A 21,666-nucleotide genomic window follows, 5' to 3' on the forward strand; every position below is an offset into this window, starting at 1 on the left:
GAAAATAACTGACATTGTGCTTAGAATAGCTAGCACCAGAGATACTGTATGTAAGGACGAGATGGTCTTGTCTCCATCCTAAGAATGGGAGTCGTTGGCCCAACAGCAGGAAGGCAGGCGGTCTACTTATCGGTCTGCTTATCACTCTATTTTGACGTGGACCCTCTCACTTCACCTCTACCTCTCTGCTGGCACTGAACAATCAGGGGTTTTGAACCTAGTGGCCGTTAAGAGGTAGTGGCTATTAGTAGCAGAACAAGGGTGTTAGATACTGTATGATACAGAGGGAAAGGGCAGCACCAGAGAGAGGCATGTTAAATGTTTATTTCCCTGGTCTCCATCCTTGTCCTCCTATGCTGTTGTAAGAGACTGAATATGCTGATAACACAACATAACTAAACCAAACATAACATAGCTCAGCTCTGCTCTGGGGGACTCATGAAATTGGCCCTTAGCCTCCCCCTCAGTCTTAACCTTGTATGGTGATTGCTATTAGCCTGGTCCGCGACGGGGCTCCCTTTACACTTGTGTGTATAAGGTAGTAGTTGTGGAATTGTTAGGTTAGATTACTCGTTGGTTATTACTGCATTGTCGGAACTAGAAGCACAAGCATTTTGCTACACTTGCATTAACATCTGCTAACCATGTGTATGTGACAAATAAAATTTGATTTGATTTAGATATAATTATTGTAAAGTTTTTGTTATTCCCTATATAGTGCACTATAGGCAATAGGGAGCCATTTCGGATGCGGCCTCAGTATGTTCGGGGCTGTGTTCAGCCTGGGTATTGGTGGTGGTGGTATTCAGGACTGTGTTCAGCCTGGGTATTGGTGGTGGTGTTCAGCCTGGGTATTGGTGGTGGTGTTCAGTACTGTGTTCAGCCTGGATATCGGTGGTGGTGTTCAGGGCTGTGTACATCCTGGGTATCGGTGGTGGTGTTCAGGGCTGTGTACAGCCTGGGTATCGGTGGTGGTGGTGGTGTTCAGGGTGGTGTTCAGCCTGGGTATTGGTGGTGGTGGTGTTCAGGGCTGTGTACAGCCTGGGTATTGGTGGTGGTGGTGTTCAGGGCTGTGTACAGCCTGGGTATTGGTGGTGGTGGTGTTCAGGGCTGTGTTCAGCCTGGGTATTGGTGGTGGTGGTGTTCAGGGCTGTGTACAGCCTGGGTATTGGTGGTGGTGGTGTTCAGGGCTGTGTACAGCCTGGGTATTGGTGGTGGTGGTGTTCAGGGCTGTGTACAGCCTGGGTATTGGTGGTGGTGGTGTTCAGGGCTGTGTTCAGCCTGGGTATTGGTGGTGGTGGTGTTCAGGACTGTGTACAGCCTGGGTATTGGTGGTGGTGGTGTTCAGGGCTGTGTTCAGCCTGGGTATTGGTGGTGGTGGTGTTCAGGACTGTGTTCAGCCTGGGTATTGGTGGTGGTGGTGTTCAGGACTGTGTACAGCCTGGGTATTGGTGGTGGTGGTGTTCAGGACTGTGCACAGCCTGGGTATTGGTGGTGGTGGTGTTCAGGGCTGTGTTCAGCCTGGGTATTGGTGGTGGTGGTGTTCAGGGCTGTGTACAGCCTGGGTATTGGTGGTGGTGGTGTTCAGGGCTGTGTTCAGCCTGGATATTTGTGGTGGTGTTCAGGGCTGTGTACAGCTTGGATATTGGTGGTGGTGTTCAGGACTGTGTTCAGCCTGGATATTGGTGGTGCTGTTCAGGGCTGTGTACAGCCTGGATATTGGTGGTGGTGTTCAGGACTGTGTTCAGCCTGGATATTGGTGGTGGTGTTCAGGGCTGTGTACAGCCTGGATATTGGTGGTGGCGTTCAGGGCTGTGTTCAGCCTGGATATTGGTGGTGGCGTTCAGGGCTGTGTTCAGCCTGGGTATTGGTGGTGGTGGGGTTCAGGGCTGTGTACAGCCTGGTTATTGGTGGTGGTGGGGTTCAGGGCTGTGTACAGCCTGGGTATTGGTGGTGGTGGGGTTCAGGGCTGTGTACAGCCTGGGTATTGGTGGTGGTGGGGTTCTTGGCTGTGTTCAGCCTGGATATTGGTGGTGGTGTTCAGTCACTATACTGTCTGGAGCCTGCTAATTTGGCCCTATAGAATGATGGTGGGGCAGGAGGAGAAGGGGTGGAGGCCTCTTTGAGAAACTTTAAGAGGCAGATGGCCATGACTGACCCACGCCCCCCCCCCCCCCCCCCGTTTCTTCCCTCCATCCCCTCATCTGTCCTCCATCTTCACAGCAACACATCCTAGAGGGATGGAGGGGTCTTTCATTGTAGCTTCTCTACAGGGACTTGATTTGAGTCTTTCTCATGGAAATTGCATTTTTGACATACTCTGTCGAGTTAAAAGGTAGATTTTGGGATTTCTGAGACTTTCAGTGGACTGCCTCAGTTTGGAGTGTGTGGCCGCAGAGTGAGGGAGTTAGAGTGAGGGAGTTAGAGTGAGGGAGTTAGAGTGAGGGAGTTAGAGTGAGGGAGTTAGAGTGAGGGGGTTAGAGTGAACAGAGTGAGGGGGTTAGAGTGAACAGAGTGAGGGGGTTAGAGTGAACAGAGTGAGGGGGTTAGAGTGAACAGAGTGAGGGGGTTAGAGTGAACAGAGTGGGGGGGTTAGAGTGAACAGAGTGGGGGGGTTAGAGTGAACAGAGTGAGGGGGTTAGAGTGAACAGAGTGAGGGGGTTAGAGTGAACAGAGTGAGGGGGTTAGAGTGGGGGGGTTAGAGTGAACAGAGTGAGGGGGTTAGAGTGAACAGAGTGGGGGGTTAGAGTGAACAGAGTGGGGGGGTTAGAGTGAACAGAGTGGGGGGGTTAGAGTGAACAGAGTGAGGGGGTTAGAGTGGGGGGGTTAGAGTGAACAGAGTGGGGGGGTTAGAGTGAACAGAGTGGGGGGGTTAGAGTGAACAGAGTGGGGGGGTTAGAGTGAACAGAGTGAGGGGGTTAGAGTGGGGGGGTTAGAGTGAACAGAGTGAGGGGGTTAGAGTGAACAGAGTGGGGGGGGGTTAGAGTGGGGGGGTTAGAGTGAACAGAGTGAGGGGGTTAGAGTGAACAGAGTGGGGGGGCTAGAGTGAACAGAGTGAGGGGGTTAGAGTGAACAGAGTGAGGGGGTTAGAGTGAACAGAGTGAGGGGGTTAGAGTGAACAGAGTGAGGGGGTTAGAGTGAACAGAGTGAGGGGGATAGAGTGAACAGAGTGAGGGGGTTAGAGTGAACAGAGTGAGGGGGTTAGAGTGAACACAGTGAGGGGGTTAGAGTGAACAGAGTGGGGGGGTTAGAGTGAACAGAGTGGGGGGTTAGAGTGAACAGAGTGGGGGGGTTAGAGTGAACAGAGTGGGGGGGTTAGAGTGAACAGAGTGAGGGGGTTAGAGTGAACACAGTGAGGGGGTTAGAGTGAACAGAGTGGGGGGGTTAGAGTGAACAGAGTGGGGGGGTTAGAGTGAACAGAGTGGGGGGGTTAGAGTGAACAGAGTGGGGGGGTTAGAGTGAACAGAGTGAGGGGGTTAGAGTGAACAGAGTGAGGGGGTTAGAGTGAACACAGTGAGGGGGTTAGAGTGAACAGAGTGAGGGGGTTAGAGTGAACAGAGTGGGGGGGTTAGAGTGAACAGAGTGGGGGGGTTAGAGTGAACAGAGTGGGGGGGTTAGAGTGAACAGAGTTAGGGAGTGAGACTGAATAAATGTGCAAGTCTTTTATATACCCTTTTATAGACCCTTTTATATAACGCAAGCTCCCAATGTGTTTGTGCGTGTGTGCACGTACGCTTTACTCCAGCTGTGGTATCAGTTTACAGTAAGACCCTGGCTCTTCATTCCTAAGACATGTCTGGACATGCCTGCTCTCAGCAGCCCACAGCGCTACACACACAAGGCAAGACTAATGATCAGACCAGCACCTGCAGTTAAATCATACAAGCACACACTCTCATTCTATACTTAACAAAAAATATAAACGCTACATGTAAAGTGTAGAAAAAAGGAGGAAGGGAAGTGGTGCAAAGATACTGTACACAATAGTAGGTTTTAGTAGACAGAAGGTACTAAGGTACACAATAGTAGGTTTTAGTAGACAGAAGGTACTAAGGTACACAATAGTAGGTTTTAGTAGACAGAAGGTACTAAGGTACACAATAGTAGGTTTTAGTAGACAGAAGGTACTAAGGTACACAATAGTAGGTTTTAGTAGACAGAAGGTACTAAGGTACACAATAGTAGGTTTTAGTAGACAGAAGGTACTAAGGTACACAATAGTAGGTTTTAGTAGACAGAAGGTACTAAGGTACACAATAGTAGGTTTTAGTAGACAGAAGGTACTAAGGTACACAATAGTAGGTTTTAGTAGACAGAAGGTACTAAGGTACACAATAGTAGGTTTTAGTAGACAGAAGGTACTAAGGTACACAATAGTAGGTTTTAGTAGACAGAAGGTACTATGGTACACAATAGTAGGTTTTGGTAGACAGAAGGTACTAAGGTACACAATAGTAGGTTTTGGTAGACAGAAGGTACTAAGGTACACAATAGTAGGTTTTAGTAGACAGAAGGTACTAAGGTACACAGTAGTAGGTTTTGGTAGACAGAAGGTACTAAGGTACACAGAAGGTACTAAGGTACACAATAGTAGGTTTTGGTAGACAGAAGGTACTAAGGTACACAATAGTAGGCTTTGGTAGACAGAAGGTACTAAGGTACACAACAGTAGGTTTTAGTATACAGAGGGTACTAAGGTACACAGTAGTAGGTTTTAGTAGACAGAAAGTACTAAGGTACACAATAGTAGGTTTTGGTAGACAGAAGGTACTAAGGTACACAGTAGTAGGTTTTAGTAGACAGAAAGTACTAAGGTACACAATAGTAGGTTTTGGTAGACAGAAGGTACTAAGGTACACAGTATTATGTTTTAGTAGACAGAAGGTACTAAGGTACACAGTAGTAGGTTTTAGTAGACAGAAAGTACTAAGGTACACAGTAGTAGGTTTTAGTAGACAGAAGGTACTAAGGTACACAGTATTATGTTTTAGTAGACAGAAGGTACTAAGGTACACAGTAGTAGGTTTTAGTAGACAGAAGGTACTAAGGTACACAGTATTATGTTTTAGTAGACAGAAGGTACTAAGGTACACAGTAGTAGGTTTTAGTAGACAGAAGGTACTAAGGTACACAGTAGTAGGTTTTAGTAGACAGAAGGTGCTCTTTGGTAAAAGGGACAAATTGATCATCAAAAAAAAGGAGGACCAAGGCACTGTTCATATAATGAAATAAAATGCCTTTATTTGTATGGCATGGTCTGCTGCATGGCCTTCATAAGGGGGTACTCCCTGACGAAGGCCATGCAGCCGAAACGCATCAGCATTTTTTATCTTTGTTTCCACTGAACATGCCATACAAATAAAGGCATTTTAATTAGCTATATGTAAAGTGTTGGTCCCATGTTTCATGACCTGAAGTGAAAGATCCCCAACATTTTCCTTGCATACAAAAAGCACATTTCTCTAAAATGTTGGGCACAAATTTGTTTACATCCCTGTTAGTGAGCCTTTCTCCTTTGCCAAGATAATCCATGTCAGGTGCATGGATTATCTTGGCAAATCTTGTGTCATATCAAAAAGCTGATTAAACAGCATGATCATTACACAGCTGCACCTTGTACTGGGGACAATAAAAGGACACTCTAAAATGTGCAGTTTTACAATGCCACAGATGTATCAAGTTTTGAGGGAGTGTGCAATTGGCATGCTGACTGCAGGAATGTCCACCAGAGCTGTTGCCAGAGGATTTAATGTTAATTTCTCTACTCCAATGCCCCTGCCCCCCAAGAATCCATAGATTAGGGCCTAATTTATTTATTTCAATTGACCGATTTCCTTATATGATCTGTAAGGCAGTAAAATATTTTAAATTGTTGCATGTTGCGTTTATATTTGTTCAGTATATCTTTGTCTTCCTCTGATTTCCATTTTGTTCTTCATTTCATTGTTGGTTATGTTATTCATCCTTTCTCTCCCTCCTCCTCCCTCCTGTGTCCTCTCTCTCATCTTCCTCCACCATGACCAGTGCTGTTCCCACATAGCCAGAGAACAGCTGAGGGGAGTGTGTGGGTCTGAGTACATAGTCCATGTGATAAACAAATGGGCTGTAGTGCAGTGTGCCTGCACCACATTTTTCAGTATGGCCATGTTTAGGGCATGTGCACCTGTCTGTGTAGTCCATACCCTCCCTATGAACACCTCGTCATATTTCATTCAGCGCATGTGTGTGGGTGTGGATATGAGTGAATTCCGTGCACATGTGTATACTCTGTGCGCATGTGTGTGTGTGCAGTGAGCCTGTGTGTGTGTTTCGTAACCCCTGGCTTCTATAGATCATCTGAGATTTGGAGTCTCTGTTCCTGACTACTCTGAATGTGGAGACTGTTGCTCTACAAAGGGCCAGCCGCCCCCAGACACCCAGGGGCATTGTAGCCCGCCACCCCTCTCTATCAGGCCAAGAAGGGCCCCATTGTAACTCCTCATCCCCAGAATGGAACCCTGTATTTTTTCCCGGGAAAACCCACGCCCTCTTACACCCTCTCCCCAGCATGGCTAGTCCATCTTAAAGGGCACTGCGTATCCTGGGAGCCCCTCCACCCCCATTCACCATCTCACACTGGGTCAAATTAAACTGCACTGATCCCTATTGTCTGGGTGTGTGTCCCACTGGGAATCAGACTGCAAGCCCACAAGGGGGGGGGCCGTGTTTGTGTATATGGGGGAAGAGAGGAGTGCCCATGTGCAATAACACAACACCTCAACGGGCCAATAGTGAGAGACTCAATAACAAATTAGGTCTTATGTGAACAATAAGAAGAGGCTTTCAGGCATTGACTGGGGCAATGGTAAGAACCACAACAGACCTCAGCAACATGGTTGTCGTGTCGTCGTTTTATAGATTATTATTGACACTTGGAATTGTAGAGGAAAACATTCCAATCCCGCAGATCGAACTTGCAGTGTTTTTTGTCGCACGGTTTAGATTCAGACTAACCTAGAATTCCTTTGATTGAATCCAGTGCCAGGGAGTGTTCTAATTACAGGATGTGTGGGGACCTGCGGGCAGGATTGAGGGAGTGCTTTGAGATGCCATTTCGTTGGTGCCAATGTGAGTTAGGCTAAAGGACAGCTGGGGTGGAAGGTAGGACGCAGATATCTCTGCAATGGTGTGGCTAACATCATTACTTGGGAACGTCAATGTCATCGCAGATAGCCGCGACAGCAGCATTGAAATGGGACTGAGAGCGAGAGAAAAGGGAGAGAAAAAAGTGACTGCAGGTAGCGAGCATAGAGGAGTTTGATAGAAGGCTAGAGAAAGGCAGGGGGAGGGAGAGAAGAAGAAATAAGAGAAAGGATGAAGGAAGGATGATACATTAAGGAGGGGATGACAGAGAGATGATGGAGAGATTTAATATGAGGATGCAGGGAAAGGAGAGAGAGGGTAAAAATGGCATAATGAGTAATAATGAGAGAGGAGGGGTTGAGCAGATTAGAGACCAAATGATTATATGAACCCCTGCCTCTACATTCCGGGCAGCATGACCTAGTTTTTCACACCTGCCTGGCTCTAGCACACTCACATCCACAAACACCAGATCAAAACGGTATAGAAAGGGTAGAATTAGCATCACAGCACAGTGAGACTAAAGAAGAGATAGAAAGAGCGAGGGAGAGAAAGGCAAAATAAGAGTAGTTCATATCTTGGGCTATTTCCCACTAATGTGAGAGATTGCATGTTATATTACATTTGATGCTAGAGAAAAGGTGAAGCAGGATGAATATAAAAGAAGCATCAGAGATAGCGAGAGGACAGTAAATCTAGGTCTGTGTGCTCAGAAGTACAGTTGATGTCGGAAGTTTACATACACCTTAGCCAAATACATTTAAACTCAGTTTTTCACAATTCCTGACATTTAATCCTAGTACAAATTCCCTGTCTTAGATCAGTTAGGATCCCCACTGTATTTTAAGAATGTGAAATGATAGAATAATAGAGAGAATGGTTTATTTCAGCTTTTATTTATTTCATCACATTCCCAGTGGGTCAGAAGTTTACATACTCAATTAATATTTGGTAGCATTGCCTTTAAATTGTTTAACTTGGGTAAAAAGTTTCGGGTAGCCTTCCACAAGCTTCCCATAATAGGTTGGGTGAATTTTGGCCCATTCCTCCTGACCGAGCTGGTGTAAGTGATTCAGGTTTGTAGGCCTCCTTGCCCGCACATGCTTTTTCAGTTCTGCCCACAAATTTTCTATGGGATTGCGGTGAGGGCTTTGTGATGGCCACTCAAATACCTTGACTTTGTTGTCCTTAAGCCATTTTGCCACAACTTTGGAAGTATGCTTGGGGTCATTGTCCATTTGGAAGTCCCATTTGCGACCAAGCTTTAACTTCCTGACTGATGTCTTGAGATGTTGCTTCAATATCTCCATATCATTTTCTTTTCTCATGATGCCATCTATTTTGTGAAGTGCACTAGTCCCTCCTGCAGCAAAGCACCCCCACAACATGATGCTGCCACCCCCGTGCTTCACGGTTGAGATGGTGTTCTTCGGCTTGCAAGCCTCCCCTTTTTCCTCCAAACATAATTATGGTCATTATGGCCGAACAGTTCTACTTTTGTTTCATCAGACCAGAGGACATTTCTCCAAAAAGTACAATCTTTGTCCCCATGTGAGGTTGCAAACCATAGTCTGGCATTTTTATGGCGGTTTTGGAGCAGTGGCTTCTTCCTTGCTGAGCGTTCTTTCAGGTTATGTCAATATAAGACTTGTTTTACTGTGGCTATAGATACTTTTGTACCTGTTTCCTCCAGCATCTTCACAAGGTCCTTTGCTGTTGTTCTGGGATTGATTTGCACTTTTCTCATCTCTAGGAGACAGGAAGCGTCTCCTTCCTGAGCGGAATGACGGCTGCGTGGTCACAGGGTGTTTATACTTGCATACTATTGTTCGTACAGATGAACGTGGTACCTTCAGGCGTTTGGAAATTGCTCCCAAGGATGAATCAGACTTGTGGAGGTCTACAATTGTTTTTCTGAGGTCTTGGCTGATTTCTTTTGATTTTCTAATGATGTCAAGCAAAGAGGCACTGAGTTTTAAGGTAGGCCTTGAAATACATCCACAGGTACACCTCCAAATGACTCAAATGATGTAAATCAGAAGCTTCTAAAGCCATGACATATTTTTTTGAATTTTCCAGGCTGTTTAAAGGCACAGTCAACTTAATGTATGTAAACTTCTGACCCACTGGAATTGTTATGCAGTGAATTGTAAGTGAAATAATCTGTCTGTAAACAATTGTTGGAACAATTACTTGTCATGCACAAAGTAGATGTCCTAACCGACTTGCCAAAACTATAGTTTGTGGAGTGGTTGAAAAACTAGTTTTAATGACTCCAACCTAAGTGTATGTAAACTTCCGACTTCAACTGTATCTCTCCCAGTCTTGCACCTCTCCATCCCTTGCACCTCTCTCGTTTTCCCCCTCTCCCTTCTTCTTCTCTCTCTCCCTTAGCCCATTCCTGAGGTGATGCAGGAGGGACATTTACTCCTTTGTGCGTGATCTATTATTAACTCGCTCTGTGCTCAGACTCCTCATATTGTCATGCAGACAGACAAACTGAGGCACACGGTAGAGCTGCATTCAGAATGAATGTTAATCAATTAATGAGTTTTTAGTCCTCATCAGCAAAGACTACATGAAAACCGGGGACACATTCAAATGGGCTGTATGTTAGGCTAATAAACTCTGCATATATTACCATACTGTGTTTGGATATTAGCAGCACAAAGTGAGTCATGTGTAGCTGGGCCTTGAGATGAACAGTGTACCGTTTGGTGAAGGGGGGGGGGGGGGGCTGTGAATGGTACATACATCTCTACATTCTCTATTGTCTCAGTGCAACACTTAGATGAGGTCTTGTGGGGGTGAAATGAGATCCTGTTGTTCTTACAAGATGATGACAGTTTAGGTGCTTGGGGAGATGGAGAGATAGTCTGGTGAAATGACAGTGCCGTAGACTTCAGGGTTCTGGTAGACACCTTAAGGGCTCTATCTGGTGGTGAAGATAGGCCCTGGGGAGGTAGGTCAAGGCGAATATAGGTCAAAACGTGTTTCTTGCATTGGTATTCAGAGGGCTCAAAGGGAAGTGAAATCTTTCAGATATGGCCACAGACAATATGAATAGTCTGAATGGACTATATGACTATTTGACTGTATGGTTTACTACCCACGGTAGTGAACCCTACAGACCAGTCACTGCGACACTGTACCTTTGGCTGTTTACAGTGCAGGTTGCTACTGCCACCTACTGGATGGACAATGAAAATGTCTCAATTATCTTCTCTGGTGTTCAAGTTCAAAGACTGGAATATCACTTACTTTGGAGACAAATGCCTGATTCTAATGTGATCTTGCTCTCTCTCTATCCCTCCCTCTCTCTCTTCCCCATTTCCCTCTCTCCCCCTTTTCCTCCCATCCCTCTCTCTCTCTATCCATCCCTCTCCCTCTCTCTCTCTCCTCCCATCCCTCTCTCTCCCTATCCCTCTCTCTCACTATATCTCTCCTCCCATCCCCCTCTCTCCCATCCCTCTCCTCCCATCCCTCTCTCTCCTCCCATCCCTCTCTCTCCCTATCCCTCTCTCTCCCTATCCCTCTCTCTCTCTCTCCATCGCTCCTCCCATCCCTCTCTCTCTCCCTATCCCTCTCCCTCTCTATCTCTCCCCCATCCCTCTCTCTCTATCCCTCTCTCTCCCTCTCTCCCTATCTCTCTCTCTCTCCCTCTCCTCCCATCCCTCTCCTCCCATCCCTCTCTCTCCTCCCATCCCTCTCTCTCTATCCCTCTCTCTCTCTCTCCCTCTCTCTCTCCTCCCATCTCTCTCTCGCTCTCTCTCTCTCTCTCTCTCTCTCTATCTATCCCTCTCCCTCTCTCTCCCTATCTCTCTCTCTCTCTCCTCCCAATCCTCTCTCTCTATCCCACTCTCTCCTCCCATCTCTCTCTCTCTCTCTCTCTCTCCCTCTCTTATTCTCTCCCTATCACTCTCTCTCTCCTTCCATCCCTCTCCATATCCTTCTCTGTCTCGCTATCTCTCCTCCCATCCCTCTCTCTCTCTCTCCCTCTCTATCTCTCCTCTCATCCCTCTCTCTCTATCTATCCCTCTCTCTCTCTCCCTATCACTCCCTCTTTCCTCCCATCCCTCGCTCTCTATCCCTCTCTCTCTCTCCCTATCACTCTCTCTCCTCCCATCCCTCTCTCTCTCTCGCTCTCTCTCTATCCCTCTCCCTCTCTTATTCTCTCCCTATCACTCTCTCTATCCTCCCATCCCTCTCTATATCCCTCTCTGTCTCCCATCTTGCTCTCTCTCTCCCTATCCCGCTCTCTCTCTCTCCCCCATTTCCCTCTCTCCCTCTTTCTTTCTCTCTCTCTTGCAGTGCATGCTGAGAGTTTTGGGGAGTGTTTGGTGTGGAGTACACTGTCCTAACTAACTTTCTTGTTTCTTTTCTTGTTTTTTTCTTTCAATTTTATTTTTCTATGGTGGAGGGTTAATGCACTGTTTGTTTTAGTGGTATCCACAGTTTTTTCAAAGTTAGGTTGGAAGAGGACAGAGTAAGTTTCCTGAGGTTTGGAAGGTGTGGTGTGTGCGATGGCTTCTCAGCCTAGTGCGGAGGAGACGCTGTCGATACAGCATGGATTCAGGTGTGTTCCTGAGAATGGAGTTAAGGTGGAGGAGGTTCTGCTCGTGGTCGGTGAACAGGTAGGAGCTGAATTTATACATTCTGCTTCTAGAATGAACAAAGCTGTGGTTGTGTTCATGAAAAGAGCAGACTTGGTTGGTAGGCTAATTGAAAGTGGAATATTTGTAAGTGATGTGTTGGTGCCAACTTCACCTCTCTCTACCCCTTCGACAAGAGTGATAGTTGAAAATGGGCCTCCATTTATTACGGAGGATAAAATCCGGAAAGAGCAGAGTCAGTTTGGTAAGTTTGCTAGCGGTTTTCGTGTACTGACGGCAGGTTGTCAGGCCGATGCCGTTAAACACGTTGTTTCGGTGTTTATGTTTCTGAACAACAATGAGCAACAACTAAATTTGCATTTTAAAGTGAGGCACGAGGAGGGGCTCTATGCAGGGTTTGCCAGCACAGATAGTCTATGTGTTTTGAGTGTGGGGATTTGGGGCATAAGAGCTTTGCGTGCCCACATAAAGCCTGTAGACAAGGTGAGGGCACAAAAGCCAGTGGGAGAAATCGAGGTCAAAGTGCAGGGGGTAATGAGATGCAGACAGCAGAGGCTGGGCCTAGTCATGCCAGGGATGGTGGTGTAGATGAATCTGGGCCTAGTCAGGCTAGAGATGGTGGGGTAGCTGAAGCTGGGTCTAGCCATGCTATGGATGGTGGGATAGCTGAAGCTGGGTCTAGCCATGCTATGGATGGTGGGATAGCTGAGGCTGGGTCTAGTCATGCTATGGATGGTGGGGTAGTGGAGACTGGGTCTAGTCATGCTAGAGATGGTGGGGTAGTGGAGACTGGGTCTAGTCATGCTAGAGATGGTGGTGTAGATGAGGCTGGGTCTAGTCATGCTATGGATGGTGGGGTAGTGGAGACTGGGTCTAGTCATGCTATGGAGGGTGGGGTAGTGGAGGCTATGAAGTGTGGTGTAGATGAGACTGGGTCTAGTCATGCTATGGAGGGTGGTGTAGATGAGACTGGGTCTAGTCATGCTATGGAGGGTGGTGTAGATGAGGCTGGGTCTAGTCATGCTATGGAGGGTGGTGTAGATGATGCTGGGCCTAGACATGCTATGGAGGGTGGTGTAGATGAGGCTGGGTCTAGTCATGCTAGAGATGGTGGGGTAGTGGAGGCTGGGTCTAGTCATGCTATGGAGGGTGGTGTAGATGAGACTGGGTCTAGTCATGCTATGGAGGATGGTGTAGATGATGCGGGGCCTAGACATGCTATGGAGGGTGGTGTAGATGCGGCTGGATCTAGTCAGGTTATGCTAGTGGATGAGGAGAGTTTAGTGGGGAAGTGTAAGAGACTAGGGGGGAGGAAGAGGGTGTCAAGCGGAAAAGGAAAAGGGGTGTGGTTAAAGGCACCATAGAAACTTTGCCTGGTGCTGTGGAGGAGGCCCTGACCAGAGAGGAAGGGCAGGTGGTCAGGATGGGAGATGATGGAGATGAGGAGGAAAGTGAGTCTGAGGAAGAGGATGAGGAGTTATTTTTTTCAGACTCCTCTTCAATGGGCCCGGAGCTGACAGCCAGTCAAGCTGTATGGTTAAGGTGGGAGGGGGGCTCAGTAGACCAGTCTGGGTGAGACGGGGCATTAGACAAGGATGCCCTCTATCTGGGCAGTTATACACACTACGCAGGAGACTGCAGAGAGTGTGCTGGACAGGCATGGATGTGATGGCAGGCATAGCAGTGTCAGCATATGCAGATGATGTTTCTGTGATGGTCAGGGATGGTCAGGATATGCAGGCACTAGAGACCAGTCTGAAGGTGTACGAGGGAGCTTCTTCAGCTAAGGTGAACTGGGGCAAGAGCAAAGCTCTGTTATGTGGAGCATGGGGGGATAGGGCTCCTCTGCTTCCAGGGGGTTTGCAGTGGGGTTGTGAAGGGCTTAAAGTGTTGGGGGTGTACCTGGGCTCGGAGAAGTTGGTCTGGAAGAACTGGGAGGGGCTGTCACAGGCAGTGGTGTCAAGACTGGCCAGGTGGAGGTGGCTCCTGTCCAAAGTGTCATATAGAGGGAGGGTGCTGATAATCAACAACCTGGTGGCATCTTCCCTGTGGCATAAACTGGCTGTCCTCAACCCCTCCGCCAGTCTGCTCGCAGACCAGCAATGCAAGCTGGTGGACTTCTTCTGGTCGGACCATCACTGGCTGAGGGCGGCAGTGTTGTACATGACCGTCCACGAAGGAGGACAGGGCCTGGTGGAACTGGAGAGCAGGATGGCTGCTTTCCGGTCAAAGGGCGGTGCAGAGACTGCTGTACCATACTGATGTTGGCTGGAGGGAACCAGCATGCATGCTGCTGAGGAGAGCTGGCGGATTAGGGTTGGACCGGCAGCTGTTCCTCATGAAGCTGGAGGGAACCAGCATGCACACTGCTGAGGAGAGCTGGCGGATTAGGGTTGGACCGGCAGCTGTTCCTCATGAAGCTGGAGGGAACCAGCATGCACGCTGCTGAGGAGAGCTGGTGGATTAGGGTTGGACCTGCAGCTATTCCTCATGAAGCTGGAGAGGCTGAGTACAGCAGGTCTCTCAGATTTTTATTCTGCAGTGCTGAGGGCCTGGCAGCTGCTAAGCCCATACGAAAAGGGGGTGTGAAGCGTGGGCTATGGGTGTGGGAGGAGCCTATCTTCCACAACCCAGCCATCCCTTTGAGATCGGTTCAGTCGGCCACCCTGCAGAGGTAACTGATGACAGGGGGTTTACAAAGGCTGGGTGACCTGAGACTGCTGGGAGAGGAGGGGTGGAAAACCCCGGAAGTCTTGGCACAACAAACATGGATAATGTCTCTTAGGCTGCTGGAGAGATTCCTGGAGGAGGTCCAGGAGGCACTGTCTGAGCCGGTAAGGGGGGGTGTTTGAGCGGCCGAAGGGGGAGCGGCCACCAATGTTTTCGCAACTGCAGGTGACTGCAGAGACTGGAGACTGGCAAGGGGGTCTGGAGGACTTGTTAGATTTTACACTCTGAGCTTTGGGGAGTTTGAGGATGTGGGAGTTAAAGCCCTCTACAACCTCTGCATTAAGGTGAGGAACATTAGGAGCCTGGGGGAGTTTGAGGATGTGGGAGTTAAAGCCCTCTACAACCTCTGCATTAAGGTGAGGAACATTAGGAGCCTGGGGGAGTTTGAGGATGTGGGAGGTAAAGCCCTCTACAACCTCTGCATTAAGGTGAGGAACATTAGGAGCCTGGGGGAGTTTTAGGATGTGGGAGGTAAAGCCCTCTACAACCTCTGCATTAAGGTGAGGAACATTAGGAGCCTGAGGGAGTTTGAGGATGTGGGAGTTAAAAGCCCTCCTCAACTTCTGCGTTAAGGTTAGGAACATTAGAAGCCTAACAGGAGTGAAGGCACATCAGTGGCAGGGGATATGTGGGGCGGAGAGTATGGTGGGTTTTAGGTGGAGGGGGCTCTACAAACCCCCAGTACCAAAGAGGTCAGTGGACCTCCAGTGGAGGGTTCTTCATGGAGCCCTGGCCACTAACAGCTGGTTGGTACGGTCTGAACCGGGAGTCGGACAGGGGTGTCCTTTCTGTGTAATGAAAGAAACTGTGTTTGTCTGTGTAGCTGGGGAAGATGTTTTGGATATACGGTTGTAGAAGTGGGTATTATTTTGGGTATTGTGATGTCGGTTTGTATCGTGTGGTAAATGGAAAGGTGAGTATGGTACATGTTTGCAGTACAGGATATATTTAGATGTTTTATTTTTAAGTGGGTGTGAGTTTTAAAAAAATGAAATGAGTTTCAGTAAAGAAAGACAAAAAGTCAAGCCTCCCTCCCTCCCTCCGTCTCTCTCTCTCATTATTTCTGTATCTCTCTCTCTCCCTCCTTCTCTGCTGTAGCTGTGATGAGTATGTGACTCAGCTGGATGAGATGCAGAGACAGCTGTCTGCGGCGGAGGATGAGAAGAAGACCCTGAACTCCCTACTCCGTATGGCCATCCAGCAGAAGCTGGCCCTGACCCAGCGCCTGGAGGACCTGGAGTTTGACACCGAGCAGACCCGCCGCGGAGGCAAACCAAAAGCCAAAACCACTAACGGCAGAACCACTAACGGGCAGACCAACGCCGCCAACAACCCACGCATTAGTCACGGCCTCACCTGTGCCGGGATCGGCCGCCCCAACGAGCTCAACGCCATGCCCAACTGCATCCGTGGAGGCCCTGTGGTCTTCTGCAGCGAGAAGTACAAGATCTACTGCGACTGAAGCGGCTGTGTTGTCAGCACGGGACTGCTGTGTACAGAGGGGAGGAGCCCGAGGCGCTCCCCTGCATTAATGTTAAAGAGCCCCACTATGCTCGCTTAGCTCCCTGCCTGCCCAGCCTGTAGCCTCATAGGGCCTGGTGTGTGTCTAACCTACAGTACATAAGTATGCCCATGGCCACGTATGGCCACTCACGTCTGCTAGTGTAAACGTTTAGGGGAATGCAGATGTGCATGTACAGTACGCACTAGAAGTTTGGGACTGTTGTAGACATAATGTATGGCATGTGGATAGGGTCTCAACCGGCTGCCGGTAGGCTTCTGTGGATATTATGGGGTGCTGCACTTATGATGATGTTAAAGGTGGCAGCATTTGTGCTTAGTGTGTTCTGAACCCCCTGAGTGTGTTGCCTGGTAACTGTAATGCACTTAGGGGGTGGGGACTTGGGAAGAGGGTGTCACTTTAAGGGGTCATGTGACTGAAGCTGACATCCTCTCCTTGTGTTGCTCGTCTGTTGGCGTTGGTGCTCCTTCGATAAAGCCTCCCATCCTCCTCTCTCCTGGCCCCCCAGGACTGAGCCAGCCCAGCAACCCGCTGACCAATCAGGTCACTCTTTAATGTTTACATAAACAAATTAAACAAAACAATATGCAAACTCCCCATGCTGTTGCTTAGGGGAGTCCAGTGTGATTTGCTGGGTTTTCTAACTGAATTTCAAAACTCTCAAAGCGGGTTGGCTGATGATTAGTGATGTCGGAGGTGGGTGGTAAAGGAGCACCTAAGACCACAGATGTTTAATTTCAGGATTCATTCAGATCAATCGCATGGCATTGCAGCTGAGAATGCTACTGAGCTTTTAACAGTTTTTCTATGTAAAAAGGTGTGTGGCACAGCACAAGCTATGTACTACAGGGCTCTACATTTTAACCAGAGCAGTTATTTAATGTCTGCTGAAAGAAATGGAGGGCTATTCCATGTGACCCAGTATATGTCATATTGGTGTTCTTTCAGAGCCATATTACTAGAGAACGAAAGCAAGACGAAACGATCTCTACACCTAAATTAAGTGCACTTCAGAATAGGTGCCTCAGGTTCTAACTTCTATTAGAAAAGGATAAAATAACTGTGAACAGATACAATATAGTTTTGATTGATGGTGATTTTTGTAACATCAGTAAAGATCCTAAAAAAGCACAAAAATCAATGGCACCCAGATCCGGATCATAATTCTGCAAACAAAACCGACAACCTTCAGCAAAGTGCCTGTTGACCCAAGCACTTGATATCAACTATATCTATCTATCGATGTAAAGCCCCGTCTTTGTGTCTATCACCCTAATGCTCATCTCTATCTCCTTTCCCTCTCTTTTTGGAGGCCCCTTTGAGCTCTCAAATGAACTATGTGTGGTTATGTGGCTGAAAACCCTGTCCTCCTCCACATGACTATAACCTGTGTCTCGTCACTTGGTTGTCATGACAACCCCTCTCTCTCTCTTTTAGATTGTCAGCAGCTTGCTCGCCCTGAAACGCCACTCCCCCTTTAAGTAGAGAGGGGGATTTGTGGGGGGGGGGACTCTGAATATCATCAGGTAACGTCCTCACGCGTATGCGTGTTCTGAACCCTGCGTGTGTCTGTGTGTATGAGTGTGTGTCTGTTTGTGTGTGTGTCTGTGTGAGTGAGCGTGATCTCAGCTCCGGCACTGTGTGTGTATGTTGTTTTCTGAAAATATTATAAATGGAGGGTCGTTCATTTCTGAGTTGCTGTTTGTATGCAAGAGGACAAACCAATATACTCTCTTCATTATCCCCAAAAAAGCTTTAAACCTTGCAAGCTTGTGCCAGGCAGATAACAAAAATGTGGGGCTTGTGTTGGATTTATCTATGTTTTACATAACCACACATTGTTAGCTTTATGATGCTAAAAGCAGGGTTGATGCCAGGAAATCCTTGAAGATTCATAAAATTATGCTTTTTCTACCAGTAACATATAAAAAAACTATATATTCTTAATGATATGATTGTAATCAGGTTAGAATCTTCTAGGATCCTCCTAGGCCCCCTCTCTCTGGAATAGAGAGGGAGAGCTGTCGTTCCTCAGAACGAGGGACATCCCCAACCCTGCTTGAGTTGAGTATGTGCTGTGCTGCCCTACGAGGCCTTTAGACACACAACACAGTATGGAGACTGTGTTCACATCATTCAAACACCTCCACTGAGTGAAAATCACTCTTCGGTTATTGTTCCACTTCAGTGACAGCGATAGATTCACTCTTTGTTTATATCAGTTTGCGCTGAGTGTAGAGACTAGGAGAGAACAGAGGACTAATAATAGTGTTTAAACGATGCTGATCATGAATTTGATACTGTGTTTGGAGACATGGGTTCCAGGGTTATTTGAGGTGCTCTAAACCCTTGGTGATAAACAAAAACATGTATCATTTTTTAAAAACTACTTTGTCTCTAACTGTGGAATCTTACCAGTGGACATTGATTCAAATGAGTTGACCCTCTATCCCCCTTTCCTTGTTTCGGCTCTAAGGATTCACTGAGCAATAGATAGATTTAATAATCCAGGATGTGATTGTGGCTAGAGAGACCCCCCCCCCCCCCCCAGTTCTCTTGGTCTAGTTTGAGATCAATGTCCGTTTATCTGGTGTCATCAATAGAATGCCACCAGAATAAACTCCTCCTACCTCTGTCTGTAGGCTCTGCCCACATCAAGTTGAGTTCTCTCACACGCTCTTAATTAGATTTTTGATTGGTTGAGAGCCTGCATGCAACAAATAAAAAACATGCCCGTTCTCATTAACCTGCATGCCATTTGGGAAAAGCCCTCCTATGACTGACCTGGTTCTGGGGGGAGGGGGTGTCAAAGGTCATAGTACTTGTGAGGTCATCGGCTTCTCGCACTTGCTGATCTTCCTCAGGCAATAGTGCTTTTACATCAGCTCCTCTAGAACATATTGACATGATGTTGATATGTCAGAGTCTGCTTCAAAACAACTAACCCAGTTTGCACCTACCTGTAGTTAGTAGCAACTATAACTAACTGGGGCTTCGGCATTCATCTTTTTACTCTTTCTGATTTCCTGTTTTTCATTGGACTGGCATCATTACTGACCAAGTCTAAATTGACCAATAATCCACATTTTTCTGATTTCTATGTTTCTTCATTTTGTATTAATTTAATTCTGCCCGGATGAGGATCCTCAAACTCAGGATCCTCTAACACTGCCGACGTCACATTCAGTGTTCCTGAAAACAGCTAGCCCTAGAGGCCAAAATTGTAAAACCCGACCAAACAAAATCTCTTATATGAATATGAAATATTCCTCCAAGTTGCCCTTTAACTCACTATATAGCATGATCTATATGTCCTCTATGGCCTCTATAACCTATATGACCTCTAACCTCTATGTCCTATGTGTGGGAATGAAAAGGTATTTCACATTTCCCAGTGCTGCTGGGGAGAAGACAATGCTCACAAGTACAGTGAACTCTGCCCTCCTAGTAAAATGATGATCCGAGTTTGTGATTATTTGACTTATCCCTCCCATGAGAAGCCAGGGGAGTCGGGGTCTTTCCTCAATGTAAATCAACAAACCGTTTTGTCTGGTTTGATCTTTTTATTTTTTTATATATCTTTTTTTCTTTAACCTGTGCACTTTTATTATAGTATTATAACTTTATATTATTAACCTAGGAAAGGTTTAGTGCTATGGTTTGTGAGTTATTTAGTCAAGTATACACATATATGAATAGGAATATATTTCCTCCTATATGTTGTCTCTTTGTATCATCCATAGAGACCATTTACTCTCCTAAAGCCACACCGCAAACCACAGTCCTACTGTTAAGATTCTGAGAATTTGTCCAACTGAATAAGCATCCTTTTATTGTTATGTGTCATATTATTATTATGCTGTTGGTTTGATTTTATGTTTGTTCTGCTGCCATGTTCTAAACAAAATCCAGGGTGAGCAAATTCTGGGGTTTTCGTGTATTTATTATTCCTAGGAATAGTTCAAAGATAACGCAGAGAAACTTGACGACACTCTGATTCCAAAAATGGTAAGAAGTTCTTGGGGGAAGAAACGGAGTGACAAAATTATTTTGGTTTTTCCAGCTTCTTACCAGGGTGTCACACTGATAAGGGATCACTGGCGCACAGAATTCTCTGCAAGTGCAACGATTAAATTCCAAATTGGAATTGTTTCATTCTCTCTTTGTTTATCGTGCCAAATCTTGGTACATCATTTAGGTTTGAAAAGAATGAAGAATCAGAAAGAAAGACAAGCCGTACATCAGTGGGAAAGGTATAGTTTGGGGCCGTGGCTTTCTGTCCTAGAGCTGCCCAGGATTTGTTTTGGGTCTGTTTTGTTCTTCGTTCTGACCAGTCGTGCCTTTCATTGTTTCAAGGGAGAATCGTAGACTAGTGTTTTTTGTTCGTTTTTTAGGTGAGGAGGTTTGGGTTTAAACCGACTTTGTGAGCAGCAATAAATGCAAAGATGAGCCCTTTTTGCAGGGGTGAGATGATAGTTTTCGAATTAGCTCAATTCAATTGATATTGTGTTGAATTCTGCGGGTCAGTGATCCTATCAGAAAATTCAGGGGTATTGAGAATCTTTTTTATTTTTATCAAACTGGGAACCAAAATAAATCCCTTTGGCCTCCTATTGAACAATATGTTACAAACACCACTACTGTGTTCTGGGTAGATCAGTGTTCTATTGAAACATCTAGGTGATCTGGAACTTTGTTTGGTTAAGGTAATGTGCTATCAATAGTATTGTTGGCAAATGTGCAGGGAGCGCATTTTGTCGTTTGTTTGTCCATTTTGAGTTTTTAAATCGTATTTTTTATTCTTGAATCTTTTTTTTTACATCTTATTAAAGCGTTGTGATTTCAGGAAACAGAAAACAGATTTTGCATCAACAAGCTTGAATTGTGCCATTATTGCCAATGCTCGTTTGTTGAGGCGTAAAAAGTTATCAATACGGTTGGGAAGCAAAAACAAAAGAAGAAAATAAAGTGCAATTTTAATGCTGTTTTACAAGGAAAATAAACGTTTTCTGTTTGCTGGAAGCAATAGCACTGTGATAATACACTAGCTGTGTCAACTTTATATTGTCATATTGTGTTTCAGTATTGATCCATATTGAGTGTGATACCTTTATATGAAATAACGACTTCATCTGTATGTTGGTATGTATTTGAATTGTTATGCAGTACGGTATTCTTCTCAATAATGTGCATTATGATTAGTGGCATATTCATTACAATTTAATGTCATATGCATGTTCATCAGTCATGGGAACCTTTACACAGAATCGAAAACAAACCTATAACTTTGAAGATGTTGAAAAAGTGAAAAAATTAAATGATGAAATAACTGAGTTTAGTCTAATGTAATACTGCTGAACTAATCCTATGAAGTTTTGTTTTCCTATAGAGAAGTGGTATGTCTGTGTAAAGGTAGTCATACTGGATAAATACAATAAATGTGACTAAAAAGACACGGTGTCCTGTGTGTATTTTCATTACTGTGTTAAGTCAGAAATGTTGTGCTGCTATTTTTATTGACTTCACCAAAGCTTTTGATACGGTAGACCATTCCATTCTTGTCGATTATTGATGTCTCTGAGGGGTCTTTTTGGCCTGGTTTCCTAACTACCTCTCTCAATGAGTGGTTAAATACATTTAAAAATAAATAAATAAAGACAAACTCTTCCACTCGAAGTA

At 46.1% G+C, this 21,666-nt stretch overlaps 1 protein-coding gene across 1 annotated transcript in view; it reads left to right on the forward strand.

Moving 5' to 3' along the window:
* Nucleotides 1-21,440, forward strand: part of LOC109868995 (protein bicaudal D homolog 2-like) — a 78,787-nt gene extending 57,347 nt beyond the window's left edge. The window contains exon 10 of the mRNA XM_020458798.2: nt 15,564-21,440. Within this exon, the coding sequence (XP_020314387.1) occupies nt 15,564-15,927 (364 nt within the window). The 3' untranslated portion in view covers nt 15,928-21,440. The remainder of the gene's footprint in view (nt 1-15,563) is intronic.
* The last annotated feature ends 226 nt before the right edge of the window (nt 21,441-21,666 follow it).

This window comes from Oncorhynchus kisutch, linkage group LG24, assembly GCF_002021735.2.
Source record: "Oncorhynchus kisutch isolate 150728-3 linkage group LG24, Okis_V2, whole genome shotgun sequence".
Classification (NCBI taxonomy): domain Eukaryota; kingdom Metazoa; phylum Chordata; class Actinopteri; order Salmoniformes; family Salmonidae; genus Oncorhynchus; species Oncorhynchus kisutch.